The sequence below is a fragment of the Maniola jurtina genome, chromosome 10, assembly GCF_905333055.1.
Source record: "Maniola jurtina chromosome 10, ilManJurt1.1, whole genome shotgun sequence".
Taxonomy (NCBI): Eukaryota; Metazoa; Arthropoda; class Insecta; order Lepidoptera; family Nymphalidae; genus Maniola; species Maniola jurtina.
Window position 1 is genome coordinate 4585396 of NC_060038.1, and position 19888 is coordinate 4605283.

Sequence of the window (19888 nt, forward strand, 5' to 3'; positions counted from 1 at the left end):
AAAATTTGTAGTAGGTAAGACCCTACGCTTGGAACAGAAAAATTCTTGACGATGTGAGCTTTTGAGCTTTTTCAGGGGTTGTGGTACATACTTCTTATAGGTACCCTAGGAACCCTAGTGCATCCAGTCTGTCTGTCCACATATCTATCTATCTGTCTGCGTCTGTAGTCGCAGTCATTTAAAAATAAACTTGAAGAGCTTTAGGTTGAAATTATTATTAGCACAGTTAGAGCGGCTACGCACTCACCCGATCCGAATCCGTGAAAATACGGTTATAAAAAACTTGGATATTGCTTACGCAATAATCCGACCTCTGATCAAAATATTGGACATCTTTGACATATCTAGGTCATATATCCGATTTGAATCCGAGGCACATCCGAGATATTCTCACGGATGACGGACAAAACACGGATGCCGGAAGTCAGATCTAGCGCGTAAGCTACCAGACAAATAGTTCTATGACTACTTCGGAACGTATTTTCACAGACTCGTATCGGATTAGTGCGTAACCGCCGCCGTTACACATAGAAACTATCAACGCTAACAAGAAGTAAAGAGTACCTCTTGAACACGAAAGCGTGAGTCAAAAACATATTGGTATATCCTCTTGAGTGATAAGTGCCTTATTCAAAAGGTATTTTAAAATCATTACAACGTTTTAAAATCGTTTTTGGGAAAAACTATGAATGAGGCGATTCGAGAACACATTTAGGTTATATAAACGTCGCTCGGCAAATAACTAGATTGGTCTGATTGGTCTATGGTTCTTCAGCAAGGTATTATCACCCTCTTTGGAGAACAGAACCACCTCGCTACTGTGTCATAGGCACCTATGGTGTTATGCCCTCATGAATGTCGGAATTGGGCCATCGCTGAAAGATATTAACACTATTAATGCATTGTATACTGTTGGAATACAACACATGTTGTCTGAATGGTCCCCTTAGCTGAAGCCCCTATCTTGATTATGAATTTCAGTGTAAATCTTATTAGTTTTCCAACATCTTCCGAGTTCCTTGTTTTTGACTTAGTATCACAATATTAGTTACTTAAGTATAAATAAAATAATATTTAATGTGTTTTGCCCATTTTATTGTATTAGTAAAACTTACACGTACGTTACGTAAAATTTAATTTGTTGGCGAGTCTACCAATTTGATTGAGAAAGTTGTTCACGGAGAAACAAATAAACTTTGTCTGTCAAATACTTTAGTCTTGTACCTATTCTTTTGCTGGAACAAAACAAATTGAATAAGTTTGGCCTTAGAGTTTCCGAAAATTCGATTAGAAATGTTTAGATGTTCTGTAAACCAAATACATACATACGAAATGGCATGTAAATAGGTGACTATCGATAGGAAAAGTTAAATTATTGCTTTTGTTGTTAATTTGACATTTTTGTTATATTATTTAAATTAGCTACAGGACCTTTAGAAGGTCACCCCCACTAAAATTGTATAATATAAGCTTAGGGCTAATTTGTAAATATACCTACCTATGCCAATTCAGCCAAGTCTGCGCGTATCAATATAACCCTGCGCCGCAAACAAACGACATTGCATAATACATTCTTGGATGAATAAATACTCAATACATTACATACTCTGTGTATATACTTAAGAGGGCTCTCTCCGTCACTCGTTTCCACTCGTTTCATACAATCGTAGTTCCAATTTCATTTGAATATTAAGCAACCAAAGTCCATGAAATTTTGCAGACATATTCTAGAAACTAATATCTATGTCTGTGGTTTTCCAGATTTCTGTTAAAATATTCGGTTTCAAAGTTACGCGGTCTTAAAAATTTCATACAAATCTTTGAGCCCTTGTAATTTTAAAACTACATCTTTTTAGAAAAATCTAAAACACCACAGACACAGATATTAGTTTCTAGAATATGTCTGCAAAATTTCATGGACTTTGGTTGCTTAATATTCAAATGAAATCGGAACTACGATTGTATGAAACGAGTGGAAACGAGTGACGCAGAGAGCCCTGTTAATACATATATTAGTAGAGAGACGGCATCAAACAAATTGCAGTGACAGTATTTTCACTGAAAGCTCTGTCGGCTTCTTCCGACATCTTGAAGAATTATGCCCATATTTCCACAAATTAAGAAAATATACCTATAAGCCTTCCTCTTGAGTCACTCTAGCTACTTATTGATCAAAACCACATTGAAATCCGTTGCGTAGTTTAAAAGATCTAAGCGTACAGAGGGCCAGATTGTGACGGCGGGAAGTGACTTTGTTTTTAACCCCCGACCCAAAAAGAGGGGTGTTATAAGTTTGACGTGTGTATCTGTGTATCTGTGTGTCTGTGTACCTGTGTATCTGTGTATCTGTGTATCTGTCTGTGGCATCGTAGCGCCTAAACGAATGAACCGATTTTAATTTAGTTTTTTTTGTTTGAAAGGTGGCTTGATCGAGAGTGTTCTTAGCTATAATCTAAAAAAATTGGTTCAGCCGTTTAAGAGTTATCAGCTCTTTTCTAGTTTTCTTGTAGAAAAGAAGGTTAGATAACCGTTAGGTTCATAATATTATGTCAATAGACAAATGTCAAGCTGTCAAGATGGAAGTTGCCTAAATACATAATTATTTATTTGAAAATGATGTTTTGGAAAACTCAAATACTTTGGATCGTCGGGGGTGTTATAAATTTTTAATTTACACTTGTATACTATGTAGAGATCAGTGATGATATTATATTGTACAACATAAGCATATTATTACGATTATATTCCAATGAATAAGATATGATATCGAGATAAACAGAATCTTTGCTCTGTATATGAAGAGGCTCAATGAGCCGTGAACATTGAATGACAGACGATAAGACATATCAGTCGAAACAGATCCCATATAAAATTTTCCACAAGAATTTCACTCGAAAATTCCCAGCATCTTGAACTTTATTGCAATGATTGTAAGGTTGAGATTATTTAGTATAAAATATTATAAGCTCTGGCTCTGTACGTAAAAAGGCCGTATCTTATATTAGGATAAGAGGATTAGGAGTGGTGTTGCGTTGCGTCCGCTTCAAATGACTAGATTTGAGCTAGTGAGGCTTCTTCCATATATTTTCCGGTTACACTCATGGATTGCTTTATAAAATTCTTTACTTATATTGATCAAAATATCAATCCGATTTCTGTAGTGATCCTAAACAATTCTTATTTCCTTTACAAAAGTGTGAAGTGTTCGTGATTTAACAAGCTTTTGAATAATCACAGCTAGGGTTTATATACTCTTTGATCACAGCGGTCAACTTCAAGTGTTAAACTTGCTAGGAAATTAAACACACAAATTCTAGCAAGCAAGTTTTTCCACAAGCACTGGCCTTCCTAACTGCAGCATGAGGTCACGGTCATGTCATGACATGACCCGTTATTAAGGTTTTATCGTTAAGCCTACAAGCAGAACGTGTTCAAACATGACACGTCTACCGGTCGCCTTTGAGGTGTTTCAGTATTTAAAATCGTTTTTGGAGTTTTGTAGTAGGACAAGGGACCTTATAGCTTCGTTCAGTAGTCTTTCTCTGTGTGTGACAAATATAAATGATTTCTTAGTAGGTAATTATTAAATAGAAACAAAATTCGTAAAATCCATGTCCGCTGGTCCGCTGTTAGTTTTAAATTATCGATTTAAGTAAAAAAGTCCGTCATATTATGTCAAATGTGTATGATGTTACATAATATTATGTGAATTTTATACAAGCTTCCTAATAAGTAAGTAAGTACAAGTAAAGCCCTTTCATATGATACCCTACTTGTTACAGTTATCTTACTTTGAAAATTTAAACATTTAATTTTTTTAACGCTGTAACTCCAAATTCATGGTTTTCAGATTTATTCCTTTACTTGTGCTATGAGACCTACCTACCTGCCAAATTTCATGATTCTAGATCAACAGGAAGTACCCTATAGGTTTTCTTGACAGATCGGACGGACGGACAGACAGACAGACAGGCAGACAACGAAGTGATCATATAAGGGTTCCGTTTTTCCTTTTGAGGTACGGAACCCTAAAAAAGATTTTTCAGGGTAAGTAGGTACTTCCTGAGCGTGGAAAATGAAAGTCAAATAAATAAAAACAAATTCAACAAGGATGAAATCGAAAGCATTAGGTAGTAACAAATAAATACGAATCTCAACCACCAATCGCAAAGCAACCACTTTGATCATACTTTTCATCTCGATTCCAAATATTAATGTCACTTCTACATTGAGATTGACAAATAAATGGAGAGGAATCGACTCTGTCGATCTAAATTGAAAGATTGTGATTGAAGATAGCTTGCCAAGCTTTTTATTTATACTTTGATGTACCTACTCGTACCAGGAAATTGTTTTATATAAGTACACTTTCTTTTGAAAGATTAAATCCATTTAAATACCTGAATAAATATTCTTGTCTTTGATTTCAAAGTAACTGTCTTTGAAAACTTGTACCTAAGTTCAGAATTAGATGTTTTAAAGAAAATGTGTGATTCGGCAAATGTTTTCAAAACGCACGGACAAATCTAAGCTGACATATTGTTTTGCTTAAACCTTTCTAAGTTTTTTATTTGGTACTAGCTGACGCCCGCGACTTCGTCCGCGTGGATTTAGGTTTTTCAAAATCCCGTGGGAAATCTTTGATTTTCCGGGATAAAAAGTAGCCTATGTGCTAATCCAAGATACTATCTATCTCCATTCCGAATTTCAGCCAAATCCGTCCAGTGGTTTTTGCGTGAAGGAGTAACAATATTTTCAAAAATATTTGAGAAACTAATCTATAACAGCTTATACTCCTACTTAGAGAAACACGATATGCTAGCAGAACAACAGTTTGGATTTAGAAAGAAAAAAAACATAAACTTAGCAATCTTCCACTTCCTCCAGAAAATCGGGAAAGGTGTTGATGATAAATCAATCGTATCGGCATTATATATGGATCTTACAAAGGCCTTTGACTTTGTGGATCATTATATATTGATAGACAAACTTAACTCGTTTGGTATTAGAGGTAACGCGCTGAGTCTTATAAAAAGCTATCTTAGTAACAGAAGTCAAGTAACACAAATTGATAGAATATGCGGAAAAATTAAAACAGAAAAGAAATACCTATCACAACCTAAACTGCTCACACAAGGAGTTCCACAGGGTAGTATACTAGGACCTCTTCTCTTTTTAATTTATATAAATGATATGCCAAGATCAACTGATAACCCCATGGTTCTATTTGCAGATGACTGTACCGTTATATACATTAACAAAACAATAAATGACCATAAATTCATAATAAATAATAGTATAAGTAATATAACACAATGGCTGACATCGAATAAACTGACATTGAATTTTAGTAAAACTAAATTAATGACATTCCAAAATATAAGGAACAAAAATGAAAAACATCACATAAATATTAACCATAGGGACAACAAAATTGATAATACTGAGACAACAAATTTCTTAGGACTACAAATCGATTCAAATTTGACATGGAAAACACACATCGAATATGTTTGTAAAAGAGTCAATCAAGCAGCGTATTGTTTGAACATTTTAGCAAAAAAAGTAAGCCCTGAAGTACTAATGACAGCTTATCATGGTCATGTAGCCTCTGTATTAAGATATGGTATAATATTTTGGGGCAATGGGTCTGGCATAAAAAGAGTGTTACTGGCCCAAAAAAGGTGCGTGAGAGTAATATGTAGATTGTCCCAGAGAGATAGTTGCATTCCTTACTTCCAAAAACTTCGTTTATTAACTGTACCATCATTATATATCTATGAAATTATTTTGTTTGTAGCGAATAATAAAAATATGTTTACAGAATTTGATAACAAAAGACAAAAACATAAATTAAGATTCCCGTCACATAGAACCGCTCTCATCAGTAATAGTTTTAACGTTATGGCAGTAAAAATTGTAAATAAATTACCTTTGGAACTTGTAAACGTAAATAAAATACAAGGCCTTAAAAAGAAATTATTGGAATATTTAACTAAGAATATTTTTTATAGTGTTGATGAATATCTAAGATGACATTTTTGTTTTTATTTTATTTTTTTATGTAATCTTGTAATATTTTTAAGACTTGTAATATTTTTTTAATACTAAGTATTCAGAATTGTAAATTCCCTTTATTGTATAACTTCATTTATTTCAAACAAGCGAAAATTTTACTTTTAATTTAATTTGTCTATTCACTATTTTGAACACAAAATTAATGTATTTGCATGCCAGCTTGGCGTGATACAGCTGGACTATTTCTATAATTAAACACTGTAAAACCTGTATCAGCAAATAAATAAATTGATTGATTGATTGATTGATTGATTGAACAAACATACACACACACACACACACACACACACATACAAACTTTCGCCTTTATAATATTAGTGTGATGTGATAGAGTGAAGTACTTATGTTTTGTTTCAAGATTTTTACTAGGTAAGTATGTGTAATTTTTTGTACAAGTACATATTTTGAAATTTTCTTAAATAATTTTCAATCCAAGCAAAATACTGAAGTGTATTTTAGAAAATGACTTGAGCTCTGTTGGCACACTGAAAGCCAAATTGAATAGGTATACAAGGATTGAATTGAATCATAGATGCTCGGATGAACTATAAATTTAGTTTTCTTGGTAAATTATTTACTAAAATGTCTATAAGTATTTTATTTATACTTTAATATACTTACTATAATAAGATTATTAAGAGTTTGTAAGTTTGGATGTAAGGGGTAATCTCCGTAAATAATGATCCGATTATGAAAATTCTTTCATCGATAGATAGCTTTATTGTCCCCAGGTAGTTAGGTAGTATGTAGGAGGTAATTTCCGAAACTAATAATCGATGCTGAAAATTGTTTCACTAATAGATAGCTACATTAAAAGCGTGAATGCTAGAAGAACATTAGATAATTAAAATATTCGTTGACGAAGTCGCGGGCGAAAGGTATTATATAAAGTAGCTTAAGTAAAACAATTGAAATTTTTGTTGTTTAGGTTGTCTGTTAGGTTAGGTCGGAGACATTTTTTATACCTAACAATAATAATTATCAATTTTATTAATGGAAAGTTCCCTTGACCAAAAACTATTAAGCTATGCCAATATTGTTCTCTTACGAAAAAGGCAAGGTTTTCTGTCTCCTTTGGTTTGAGATTTCTCCACATTATTATCATAGATAAAATAAAACATATTGTACTTATTCTGAATTCAGCTGTACATGATATTACACAGCTTAAGCTCCTAAACTCGCCAGTTTAATATAAAAGATAGCACTACTTTGAAAGTGACCGCGAAAACCTTTTAGCCGAAATTAGTTTTGAACACTTAAACATTGCGCCGTTACATCTAACTAACCAAACAAGCGGGTAAGTACTAAAGTAGGTGCCTAAACAAACACTCTCAAAACAAGTCACGAGTTTCATACATTTTAGCAAAATTCAACGCGAACTATTTTCAAAATAGGCCTCGTTGAGGGTAGGTGCAAACTGCTTAAAATATAAACGCAGCAAAACCTTACATTTAGTAACAATCTATAAATTATTCATCCGTTCATCATCCTTTTGCATTTGTAATATTATAGTAGGATAGGTATGTAGGTTTGTATTCACCACAATGCTCCTAGTTAACTAGGTACAAAAAAAAATTGTAATTAATTTAAAATACATATGAAAAATTGCAGAATTGGCCGGATTCGAACCTGTCTCTCTTTGGAAATCCCGTCCAGAGCGCCTTTAACGACTAGGCCACGAATTTGCTTGAAGTGTAGGTGAAATAATATTTAAAAAAAAAAAAAAAATATTGCAAAAGTTGTCAGAAACCATCAGAAACAGAGAATTTATTTAACGCTTTCTCGTATTAAAACATTACAAGTTTTATATACAAGTACCTACGTTGCTAAACTTATATAACCACCGATATAGAATCTATGTCGATGCTTATATAACAATAAATTCTGTCACGTACATATTGGGGATGTCACATAATATATCGGTGCGAAAGACATTTCCGCAGCTTCCTTTGCAGAACCATTTTAAAATATATCCCGCCAGAACGCGATATCGTTTTAAGTGAAACGTTTATTTCTGCCTTATCTACGGATATCCACCCGTTAACATGTCGATACCACAAAATAGAGAAGTATAACACATCAAAAATCATGTACAGCTTCATGGAAATATTACCTTTATTGCTATCAGATTTTATGACTGAAATGGCGTGAGATTTTAAATCAGTTTTAACAGGGCTCTCTCCGTCACTCGCTTCATACAATCGTAGTTCCAATTTCATTTGAGTATTAAGCAACCAAAGTCCATGAAATTTTGCAGACATATTCTAGAAACTAATATCTGTGCCTGTGGTGTTTTAGATTTTTCTAAAAATATGTAGTTTTAAAATTACAGGGGCCCAAAGATTTGTATGTACATTTTTAATACCGCGTAACTTTGAAACCGAATATTTTAACAGAAATCTGGAAAACCACAGACATAGATATTAGTTTCTAGAATATGTCTGCAAAATTTCATGGACTTTGGTTGCTTAATATTCAAATGAAATTGGAACTACGTTTGTATGAAGCGAGTGACGGAGAGACCCCTCTTAAGTGTATTAACGAAAGTTACAAAAGCCTTCATTTTTGTAAATGATATTTACATTACAACGTGATGAATTTTATTGTTGTTCTTTTATATCGCGTAGTCTACAGTATATTTTAAAATATTAAACTGAAAGTATATGTAAAATGCATTAATAAATAAATAAACATTATCATTTTATCTTTTACACGATAAAAATAAAGTCTACTCAATCAAATTTGTTACCTTCATATTTTTAAATCCTCTTGGCTGCATTGCGAATCTGGAAGTAAAAATTAAATTAATTAATAAATTAATATCGAATTATTTTTCTTCAAATTTTATTACTTTTTTATTCATTTCATTCAAAAATTCGCCATAAAAAAGCGTATCAAATTTTTTTTTTCGTAGGTCGTGAACGTTTATGAAAGAGTTAAAACCAACCTTTTTTAAAGAAAGCCAATCTGTCCTATCGGAACCTATCTTAAAAAAAAAATCACGAACATAAAATTACGAATTGTAGTTTTATGCGAGTAAAAGAGCTGGTGGTTTATCTGATGTTAAGTGATTTCCACCACCTATGAACATTTGCAGTTGAACAGTTTGAGGAATGGCCATTGCGTTGTTGGCTTTTCAGGAATTTTCAAGAAATGTTACTTTGGACTGTATTATCTAACAACGTAATTATTAGATAATACAGTCAAAGTTCATTTATTCAATTAGATCCTGCTTATAATTAGTTTTAATAAAATTATATTTAAATTGTAGAAGTACTATTTTCATTTAGTTAAAGAACTAAAGCTGGTTACAGACTAGTATAACAAAAAGCCCACAGCAAACTTTTCCTATTAATAAAACAACAAGAGGTATGGTACAAGACCTTTACATATACCTATTTGTTAACTATTTTGCATAGTTTCTCTCACTGGACATTTCAAATGACATAATCAGTACCTATAATTAGGAAATCCGAGAAACAAAGGAACCACCATCCAAATGATTAGTAAACTGAAGTAGTAATGCGTAGGCAGTAGAAATAGAAAACTGTAAAATATTTTAGTTTTATCGGAACAAAAAGAACGCTACAAAAAACAAAGATAGATATTCTATCTTTTGTTTGAACTGCTATTATTTTCGTATAGCAATCAGCGGACTCATTTAAATATCTCGACGCCGCACAATTTTCCTCGGTTCCATAATAGCGTCATCAGCAAAATTTTTCCGTTTGTTGCAGAGTAACAGACAAAGGAGCCACTATCACAAATATAATATCAACATTAAGACGGGCCATTAGGTTGAATGATAGGGATTGGCTACTTAGGCAACATTGAGAGATATAATGCGGGGCTATTTCCCACGTTTAAGAACTTGTGCCCGCGATAAAATCACCCTTATCAGCCCCTATAGACAAAATTGGCTGCCGCAAAGAAAATGGGAAAGTTCACTCTATATTTCTGCTAATATTAGGGATGCCACTGAGGAAATGTATAATCAGATAAATAAAAAAATATATACTTAATAACTTAGTGTAGTTATAATAATAATATAATATACTAAAATCCCGCGGGAACTCTTTGATTTTCCGGGATAAAAATTAGCTTATGTGTTAATCCAAGGTATAATCTATCTCCATTCCAAATTTCAGTCAAATTCGGCCAGTAGTTTTTGCGTGATTGAATAACAAACATCCAAACTTCCAAACATCCACACTTTCACATTTTGAGTTGAAGGTTGACTCATTACAACCTCGAAGTGAAATTGCATGAAAAAAAATGTGGAAAAATGTGAGGTGTTCAGGAAACGCACACTTTTAAGTCGGTGTAATGAGGGCAGTGGCTAAAATAAACAGATAGATTTTATATTACAATTGTATACAATAACTGAATAATACTTAATAATTTTTCGACACTAAGTACAAATATCAGGGGGCTTACTAAAACTAACCACGCAAAGTTAATGGGTGATGATTGGGGGAGTGTTACACCATCAATACCTTATCGCGATTCTGGTGTTCAACACATTCAAGAACAGGAATTCAAGAACATCCGGATGCATTGAGAAACTTTCAATACAATCACTATTTCCTCGATATACTATGACGAGATCGCGTACCATCGCGTGATAGAAATGGAATTCTAACAGGCTGCATACCCTATGAATCCATCCATGCATCCATCCATCAGCCTGTAAGCGTCCACTGCTGGACATAGGCCTTTCCAAGAGCGCGCCACCAAACACGGTCCTCCGCCTTCCTCATCCACCCGCTCCCCGCCACCTTCTTCAGGTCATCGGTCCAGCGAGCTGGAGGTCGTCCTACACTGCGCTTACCCTATGAATACCATATCGGAATTTCTATGTAGTATCGTAGGATTTCAAGAACATTCGGATACAAAGTCGGTATAGATCGAATCCGATACGTCAATAACATCAATAATGCCTTTATTTGTATTCCTTAATCTAAGATTTGGATCGTGATACGAGTGGGTCCTGTGGTAATATTGACAGTATAAAGGCACCATTGTGATATTCACAGAATCAATCCTAGGTACTTATAGAATGGCAAAGGTGCGTGATCTTGACGCAGCGCCGATATTTACTGAATCTGTACCGTTAGTAGAAGATTGAATACCGCATATATCATTGATCGTTTCGTTTGATCCTCACGTTGAACGTTTAGGTATTGTGCCACATACTAATTGGACTTAAGAGGGCTCTCTCCGTCACTCGTTTCATACAATCGTAGTTCCAATTTCATTTGAATATTAAGCAACCAAAGTCCATGAAATTTTGCAGACATATTCTAGAAACAAATATCTATGTCTGTGGTTTTCCAGATTTCTGTAAAAAATTTCGGTTTCAAAGTTACGCGGTCTTAAAAAAATTCATACAAATCTTTGAGCCCCTGTAATTTTAAAACTACATATTTTTAGAAAAATCTAAAACACCACAGACACAGATATTAGTTTCTAGAATATGTCTGCAAAATTTCATGGACTTTGGTTGCTTAATATTCAAATGAAATTGGAACTACGATTGTATGAAACGAGTAACGGAGAGAGCCCTGTTAATATTCCGTTTTGGACTCATCGAGTAAACGAACAACTAATGCCATACTACTTGCATGTAAGAATGCTTCAATTTAAGACAGGGTCGTCCCTTACTATAAATACCTAGAAATTATAATTGAACGTTAAAACCTTAAAAAGTAATTAATAAAATATAATAACTAATACCAATAAAATATTTTTCAAGATACAGTTTACATTTATTCTATCAAATTAATTAATATAAATAAATTTAAAATGTTTTTCGCGACCATCAAAAATTGTCCGTGATTAATCAGCTCTTCAAAAGGTAGGTAAGTTCCTTAGTAAATGGTATACTGAAATTTCATGATAAAATTGTTTTTATACTGAGTATGTGATTTAAACTATAACATTTTTACTCACGAGATATTTTATTAAGCTGCTACGGATTCTTCATAAAATATGCATCATAATATTATAAAAAATATTATGATAGTAAAACTGTTCGCCCAGCTACACGACCGTGCAATATTAATGCACAACGCATTTTTATTTCATAGTCGCTTTGTATCCTTAGAATAAAACCCCAGTTTGTATCGTCATGAGTTCATTATGGGACACAACGAAAAAGCGGGCTTGCAATATTCTTAGGATTACATGAAAAAATATACGGGCATGCGACGGGTAATTCATACATAGTGTGGTTAATTACTACCTTATAGTGCCAAAGCTATGGCTGGGCCTTTAACTACAAAAAATAATTGCATATTGATTCAGTCATATATACTAATTATATTGTATTATTGTGTGAATAAAGTCATAATAAATAAAACATTCCAAACTACTATTTTTGCCCAGTCCCTAATACGTCATAGTTAAGTCAAGTGTAAAAACTCTCCGAAAATTCAACAATTTTGTATGCGCAGGACTTTTAGCACGGAAAAATGTGCGATCAGCTTAAAAGTGGAGAAGCCTCCATTGAATAATTCTGCGGCTAGAAATGCTTTAGATAGCAGGCGCGGACGTAATAAAATGACTTGAAACTTTCAGTCTGAATATTTTGCGATGCTGCGGTGAGACAACGATTATATTAAAATTTCAACGTTTTTTTATTTGATCCACAGCAGCGCGCGTAGTGTTTTTGATCAGCATCTTATGAAATATTATTGAATATCAATTTACTTCTTTGTGTACAAGTCTTCTTATAGGTACATAAGACCGCTATACTTATAGAAAATAAATTATCCACAAGTTTGAATTAAAAATTTATAAGACCCCCGACAAGTGAAGGTTACAGTAACTAGAAAAGAGCTGATAACTTTCAAACAGCTAAAACGATTTTCTTGTATTATAGCTAAAAACACTTTCGATCAAGCCACCTTTCAAACAAAAAAAAACTAAATTAAAATCGGTTCATTAGTTTAGGAGCTACGATGCCACAGACAGATACACAGATACACACGTCAAACTAATACCACCCCTCTTTTTGGGTCGGGGGTTAAAAACTAGTACTTATTAAGAAGATATTATGAAAGTGCCTAAATCTTTAGTTGTGTCTGGGGCAGGTAAATCATCATCATCACGATCAACCTATTGTTGGCTCACTACTGAGTACGGGTCTCCTATCAGAATGAGAAGTGTCTGGAACATTCCGCCTCGCTGACCCAGTGCGGATTGGCTGACTTCACACACCTTTAAGAACATTATAGAGAACTGTTGGGCATGCGGGTTGCCTCAAGATGTTTTCTTTCACCGTTAAAGCCAGTGACTGCTTACAACGTAACTCAGAAAAGTTAAAGGTGCGCTCCCGGGATTGAAGTCCCGACTTCCCGAATAGAAAGCTGACGTCTTGACCCCTCCTACTACTATACTACTACTATACTACTACTATAACACTACTTTACTACACAACTACTCCTACTATACTAGTTAGTGTTGGTACTATCCAACACTCGTTTCTCCTTTCAGCAACGGTTGCCTGGTAAAGATTGCTCTAAGCAATAAGGCTGCCTTTGCAAACAATTGTTTTTTTTTCTGTTTTCTTCCTTCTGTGTTGTTCGTTTATATGTTTTTGTGTGCAATAAAGACTTCTATCTATCTATCTATCTCGGCTCCCACTAGGCTATCACCACTATACCATGGGCCCATAGTGGTTTGGGCATTTATACTTACAATGGTCATACCGTACTACATTTTTCGAACCCCGGACCCATCAGTAGGCCAGCGTCTAAACCACTAAACCACTAGGTCAATCACCGCTTCACCCCTAAATGTAATTATTCATAAAATAAAGGTTATGGGACTTTGAGTTGGGTTAGCCAAATATAATTTCTGAGAAGGTGCCTATAGACTCTAGTATCTTATTCATAACCTAGAGTGAATGTAGTTTATACTGTCATTCCATAATTCCTAGTATTACAATGCTGGACAATATAAGCTAGATGCCAGTCTAGAAATGCTCTTATATGTACTACCAAGTTCCTAACATTTGGAAAGGTCTTAACAGGGCTCTCTCCGTCACTCGCTTCATACAATCGTAGTTCCAATTTCATTTGAATATTAAACAACCAAAGTCCATGAAATTTTGCAGACATATCCTAGAAACTAATATCTATGTCTGCGGTTTTTCAGATTTCTGTTAAAATATTCGGTTTCAAAGTTACGCGGTCTTAAAAATTTACATACAAATCTTTAAGCCACTGTAATTTTAAAACTACATATTTTTAGAAAAATCTAAAACACCACAGACACAGATATTAGTTTCTAGAATATGTCTGCAAAATTTCATGGACTTTGGTTGCTTAATATTCAAATGAAATTGGAACTACGATTGTATGAAGCGAGTGACGGAGAGAGCCCTGTTAACGTTATGACATTTAAGATAAGTAATAATGCCGACCTTTGTAAATTATTTCGATGAGGTCATAGGTCAAATTCCTTTCATTCGACAGTGTTGTACTTACTTTTCGCAAAAGTTTATGCTTGAAGAAAGGAAAATATGATATTTTGAAAGAATGTTATTTTTAAAATAAATTCTAGGACATCCTTGTTAGAGAGAGACATCCTAATATCAGTGACAGTGAGTAGTGACAGACTTTTGCATAAAAAGTAGATTAAATTAAAATAAGGCTAAAGGAAAGTGAAACTGCTCTCCTAGTGGTTTAGTTGAAGAACTTTCACTAGATATAATAATACTATGCGACATAAAAATTCGAAACAATCTGACGGATAAAAATTTGCTTAAGACACGCGCTACTTGACAGACTGCCTAAAAAGGAGTGTTATGTTTTCAGGGTTCATGTTTGTATGTATGCAAATTTCTTTATTCTACTATTACTCCTAAATGCCTGAACAGATTTGGATCCTTATACCATCCCGAGTGACATTGGCTATAATTTAGCTCATCATCATCAACCGAGTGACGTCCAATGCTGGACATAGGTACTCTTGTATGGATATCCATATTCCTGAGCGGTCTGAATTCAGCGGCTGCCTGCCTACATTTCTAACATTGCATAATAGGTAATTACTATTTCTACCATTATTAATATTGTATAGGTAATACAGACTAAGCCAAGCCGGCTTTGGTCTATATAATCCTTTACAGAGCGTACAAAAGCGATCACTTTCTTTTCTTTCATAATCCCGAGACAAGGGAGTTTGGTGCACAAAACACTTAATAAGGCAAAGACTAAAAGGAAAATATAGACAGAAAACAGAAATTAATTACAGGAATATGAAAAGGAATTAACTACGTAAACCAAGTTAGTAAACGGGAGGTTTTTATTATACACTTGAATAGCTGATGCCCGCAGCTTCGTCCAAGTAGATGGTGCAGGATCTTTTTGATTTACTAAAAGTTGCCTGCTTAAATCAAGGTAGGTATATATTATCTCCGTTCCAAATTTTAACCAAATTGACAATATAAATCAGTTATTGTGGCGTTGAAAGGTAACAAACATCCAAACATTCAAAGTTTCATATATATAATAGGTATTATTATTAGGATAGCAATATTTTTATCGGCGCTTTTAGTGCTAGCTTGACTTTTATGAACAATTTTGCTCCCGAGGGTTTTGTCTACCATTTCCCTACAGTCCTTGATAAGAAATGGGCGTAGGGAATATTATATTTTGTCGGTCAGGCCAGTAATATCGGAAATTCATTAATAACGTTACAGCTTGCTCTAATTTCACCGTGACGAGCTGGTATTTTGTATTGAGATATTTTTGTTTTATTTGTAAAACGTTCTGATTAACAAATCCACCGTTGCAAGGTTGCCGGCTTATCGGTGTTTTAGGATATATTTTGGAAAGTTTGCTGAGGAGCTTACTCGATCTCGTTCCTCCTTCACGTTTTTACTATCGTACTACAAGACACCGGGTGATTTTCTGCCTTCCTCGTCCACCCACTTCCCGCAATCTTTTTAACCGACTAGGAAAAAAGGAGAAGGTTCTCAATTCATTGGAATGTTTTTTTAAGGTCGTGGATTCAGCTAACTGACAGTTGAACATATTTTCAAAAACTGCAAAAAGCCAAACGATTTAGCGTTCCAGAAACCAAAGGCGTATGGGTTTAATAAAAACTGCCATACCCCTGGTAGGTTAGCCAGTTTCCATCTTATACTGTATCATCACTTACCACCAGGTGAGATTGCAGTCAAGGGCTAGTAAATAAAACAAGTCAAGGGATATTTCCTTAATCAGAGGTAGAGATTCGTTTATTTATGAATCGATCCTTCTTTTACATTATGTATGACTAATATTTATTACCTACATTGAATAGGATTTCCGATCTAAATTGGCTTATTCGAACCAAGATACCACTATCTATGGCCACTTAGCAAAGTGCTCGAGTGGCATACATTGCTCTCACATCCAGCCTATTAAGGTACATGATATAGAGATTTACTGATTTAGAGCAGTTATTAGGAACATTTCAAAATATTATATTTTAGACTGAGGAATTAGCTAATGCCCGTGACTTCATCCGCGTTGATTTAGGTTTCTAAAATCCCGTGGGAACTGTATTATTTACTAATGTTGTCTTTGTGTTATGTTTTACAATATTTTAAATAATATATAAAATATTGTATACAATATTTATATAAGAATAAACTATACTTTAATAGAGCGTTTTTTACTAGCCAATAGTATTAAAACTGAAGCAAATAGTAGCTAAAATGGCAGCTCATGTTTCTTGCCTTTTAATGCTTTGTCTTGTCTGTTACAAATATAAATTCAAATATCTTTAGTATACGTGTAAAATTGTAAATAGATTACCGATTTTATGGATAAAGTTATGGCTATTTCTAATACTGAGCTTTTCAATTTTGATTAAAGGTTTGTGAAAGTTCATTCAACTAAATACTTTGTATTGAATCTCCGACCCATATCATGTTGTGAATGATTTATATTGATATTATTATGTGGGTACACATATTAGGATGAGGCAGAAAGAGTGGAATGGAAATAAAATATTTCATAGAGTGCACAAACCACTTTTTGCCCAGTGACAAAACTGGTGGGCCAGTTTTTTGGCAAGATGGCACTCTTAATCTTTAATCCTAACTTGCCCTGAACATGCCACAAAGCTTATTTAAGCTTTACAAACCTCAAATACTTTGTATTGAATCTCCGACCCATATCATGTTGTGAATGATTTGTATTGACATTATTATGTGGGTACACATATAATATTAGGATGAGGCAAAAAGAGTGGAATGGAAATAAAATATTTCATAGAGTACACAAACCACTTTTTGCCCAGTGACAAAATTGGTGGGCCAGTTTGCTGGCAAGATGGCGCTCTTAATCTTTAATCCTAACTTTCCCTGAACATGCCACAAAGCTTATTTAAGCTTTACAAAGCTCAAATACTTTGGATTGAATCTCTGACCCATATCATGTTGTGAATGATTTATATTGACATTATTATGTGGGTACACATATTAGGATGAGGCAGAAAGAGTGGATTGGAAATAAAATATTTCATAGAGTGCACAAACCACTTTTTGCCCAGTGACAAAACTGGTGAGCCAGTTTGCTGGCAAGATGGCGCTCTTAATTTTTAATCCTAACTTGCCCTGAACATGCCACAAAGCTTATTTAAGCTTTTGCAAAGTTCAAATACGAAAAATATATTTCTGTCCGTTACCTTTGCACGGCCAATCTTTTTAACCAATTACGATAAAAGGTACAGATATAGCGAGTATCCCGGAGGGGAAATAGGATACTTTTCATCCCGGAAAATCAGTGTTTCCACAGATTTTCAAAAAACTTTAAACCCACGTGGAACAATATTATAGTCAGTAATAATTTAATTCCAAAGTATTTACTTAAATAATTCATTATTTATGCACTTTCTTTTAACACTAAGCTTGAAAAGTTACAAAAATAATACTATCATTTACATTATACACTTACACAAAAGAACACAATAAAATAATATCAAGGTCCACCGCCTCAGAGTTATTATGAAGCATAATTTTCTCAGCAGTGAAATGTTAATTAGCCGTTACCATCTTCATTTAAATTGTTAAACCAACGCCGGGAAGAAAAGTTTTTATTCGTATAATAAAAAGGTTTATACCCATCGATTAAATGGTATAAAGTTAAAAAGTTAGGTATAAAGTAGCGCTAATTTATACTCTGCATTTTGTGGAGGGTCGTGACCCCTTTTAATAATTCATTATGATAGGGGTTTCTTGGTATCATAACATGGTTAGCTTCCAGATTCTTCCGCATACGATTCGAGTAAAGCATGATTTCCAATACGAGTTTCTCAGATTTATAGAAAAGCTGTTGATTCGAACGGTATTAAAAATGTTGTCTGTCCGTCTGTCAGTTTCTAGGCTGATCTTCAAAATAGCTCAATTTATTTTACTGGGGCTTTCATAGGTAGATATCAATTTTAAAACCGGGATACGTTTCGAAAAAATAAACATTAATTACTATCAAATGTCTGAGAACAAAATGAGTTCAAGAATTGATTAACCCATTCTTGACCGCCGTACCAATTTGGGAACACTTACTTATTGAAGTGAAATAAAAAAAGTGTTGACATTAGTTAATATATTATTACATTTATGAGTAGTTGAAAGTGCAGTGATTGAATATAAAATAAAATAAAAAAATTATCGTCAGTATTATTTTAGTAACGATCCATCAAATTTCCTTATCGAGAGACATGTGGAGGTATGTATAGTTTTATAATTATAATTTTATATACATAAAATATTTCATCAATAATAATTATATTTTGTCAAATTCAATAAATTCCTAAATATTTGCAAGCTTTTTTAGTTACTTATACTAAGTATATAAAATTTTATAGGACTTGAAATATTACTGTACCAATTTGGGTACAGTGGCCACAAGTATAGTACTGGAACACTAAATATATCAATTTTTACAGATTATCAAGATGACCTGAAAATGCATTATAGTGCCAAATACAACCTTTGAAGATTAGAGGAAGCTATTAATTCGATCTTAGAAGATAGAGATAACAGTTTGAAGTATGATTTCGCTATAAATCTACGAAAGGTTGACGCCGTTACTGATGAAGAAGTAGGGTCTGATGACAACGAGACTCCATCAAGCTTGCCAAATGACGTTGTTGGAAATATAGAAATACTAGCGACCACTTGCGGCTTAGCTCCCGTGGGAATTTTGCAAAATACGACCTTATTCTTCATCAGCGTTATAAAAGAAACATTTATGCAAAATTTCAGCTTTCTCGATTCAAAAGTTTGGGCTGGGCGCTGATGTGTCAGTTGCTGAGTGAGTCCGAAGTTTTCTTTTTTTTTATTTAGATTTGTTCACACTGTTGGTAGGTACTCTTTCTGGTGCTGAAGGCAGCAGTGATGACGAGTCGTTGGCTGTCAAAAGAGTTCTAATTAGAATCAGTTCGCCACAAACTGAAAAGCTTAGTATTGGACCAAATCAATCCATTTTGAATGTTTCAGTTTTGCGAAAGTGTACTGCAAGTTATTTGAAAACTAACACAGAATCTTACGATTGAATTCTGAACGAAAATCGTTTGAAAAACTCCACATTTGTTCCAAATCTTCAACAAGGGCATGAATGGAGTGGACGAAATAGACCAATCAATATTGCTGTATCGAATCGGCATTCATGGCAAAAATAGTAGTGGATCTCATTCACTTACATGATTGACATGACAATATGAAATGCCTATAGCGATTGCCTATAAAGACTACATGGATCGAATTATTATCTCGACGAAGTTTAGCCAGAATCGATCTCAAGGAATCAAT

At 33.9% G+C, this 19888-nt stretch overlaps 1 protein-coding gene across 4 annotated transcripts in view; it reads right to left on the reverse strand.

The window, feature by feature from the left end:
• The window catches only part of LOC123868798 (suppressor of lurcher protein 1-like), an 82809-nt gene that overhangs the window by 50768 nt on the left and 12153 nt on the right, over positions 1–19888 (reverse strand). For all 4 annotated transcript variants that reach the window (XM_045911405.1, XM_045911404.1, XM_045911406.1 and 1 more), the window contains one exon: positions 8828–8864. In XM_045911405.1, the coding sequence (XP_045767361.1) occupies positions 8828–8857 (30 nt within the window). In that variant the 5' untranslated portion in view covers positions 8858–8864. The remainder of the gene's footprint in view (positions 1–8827; positions 8865–19888) is intronic.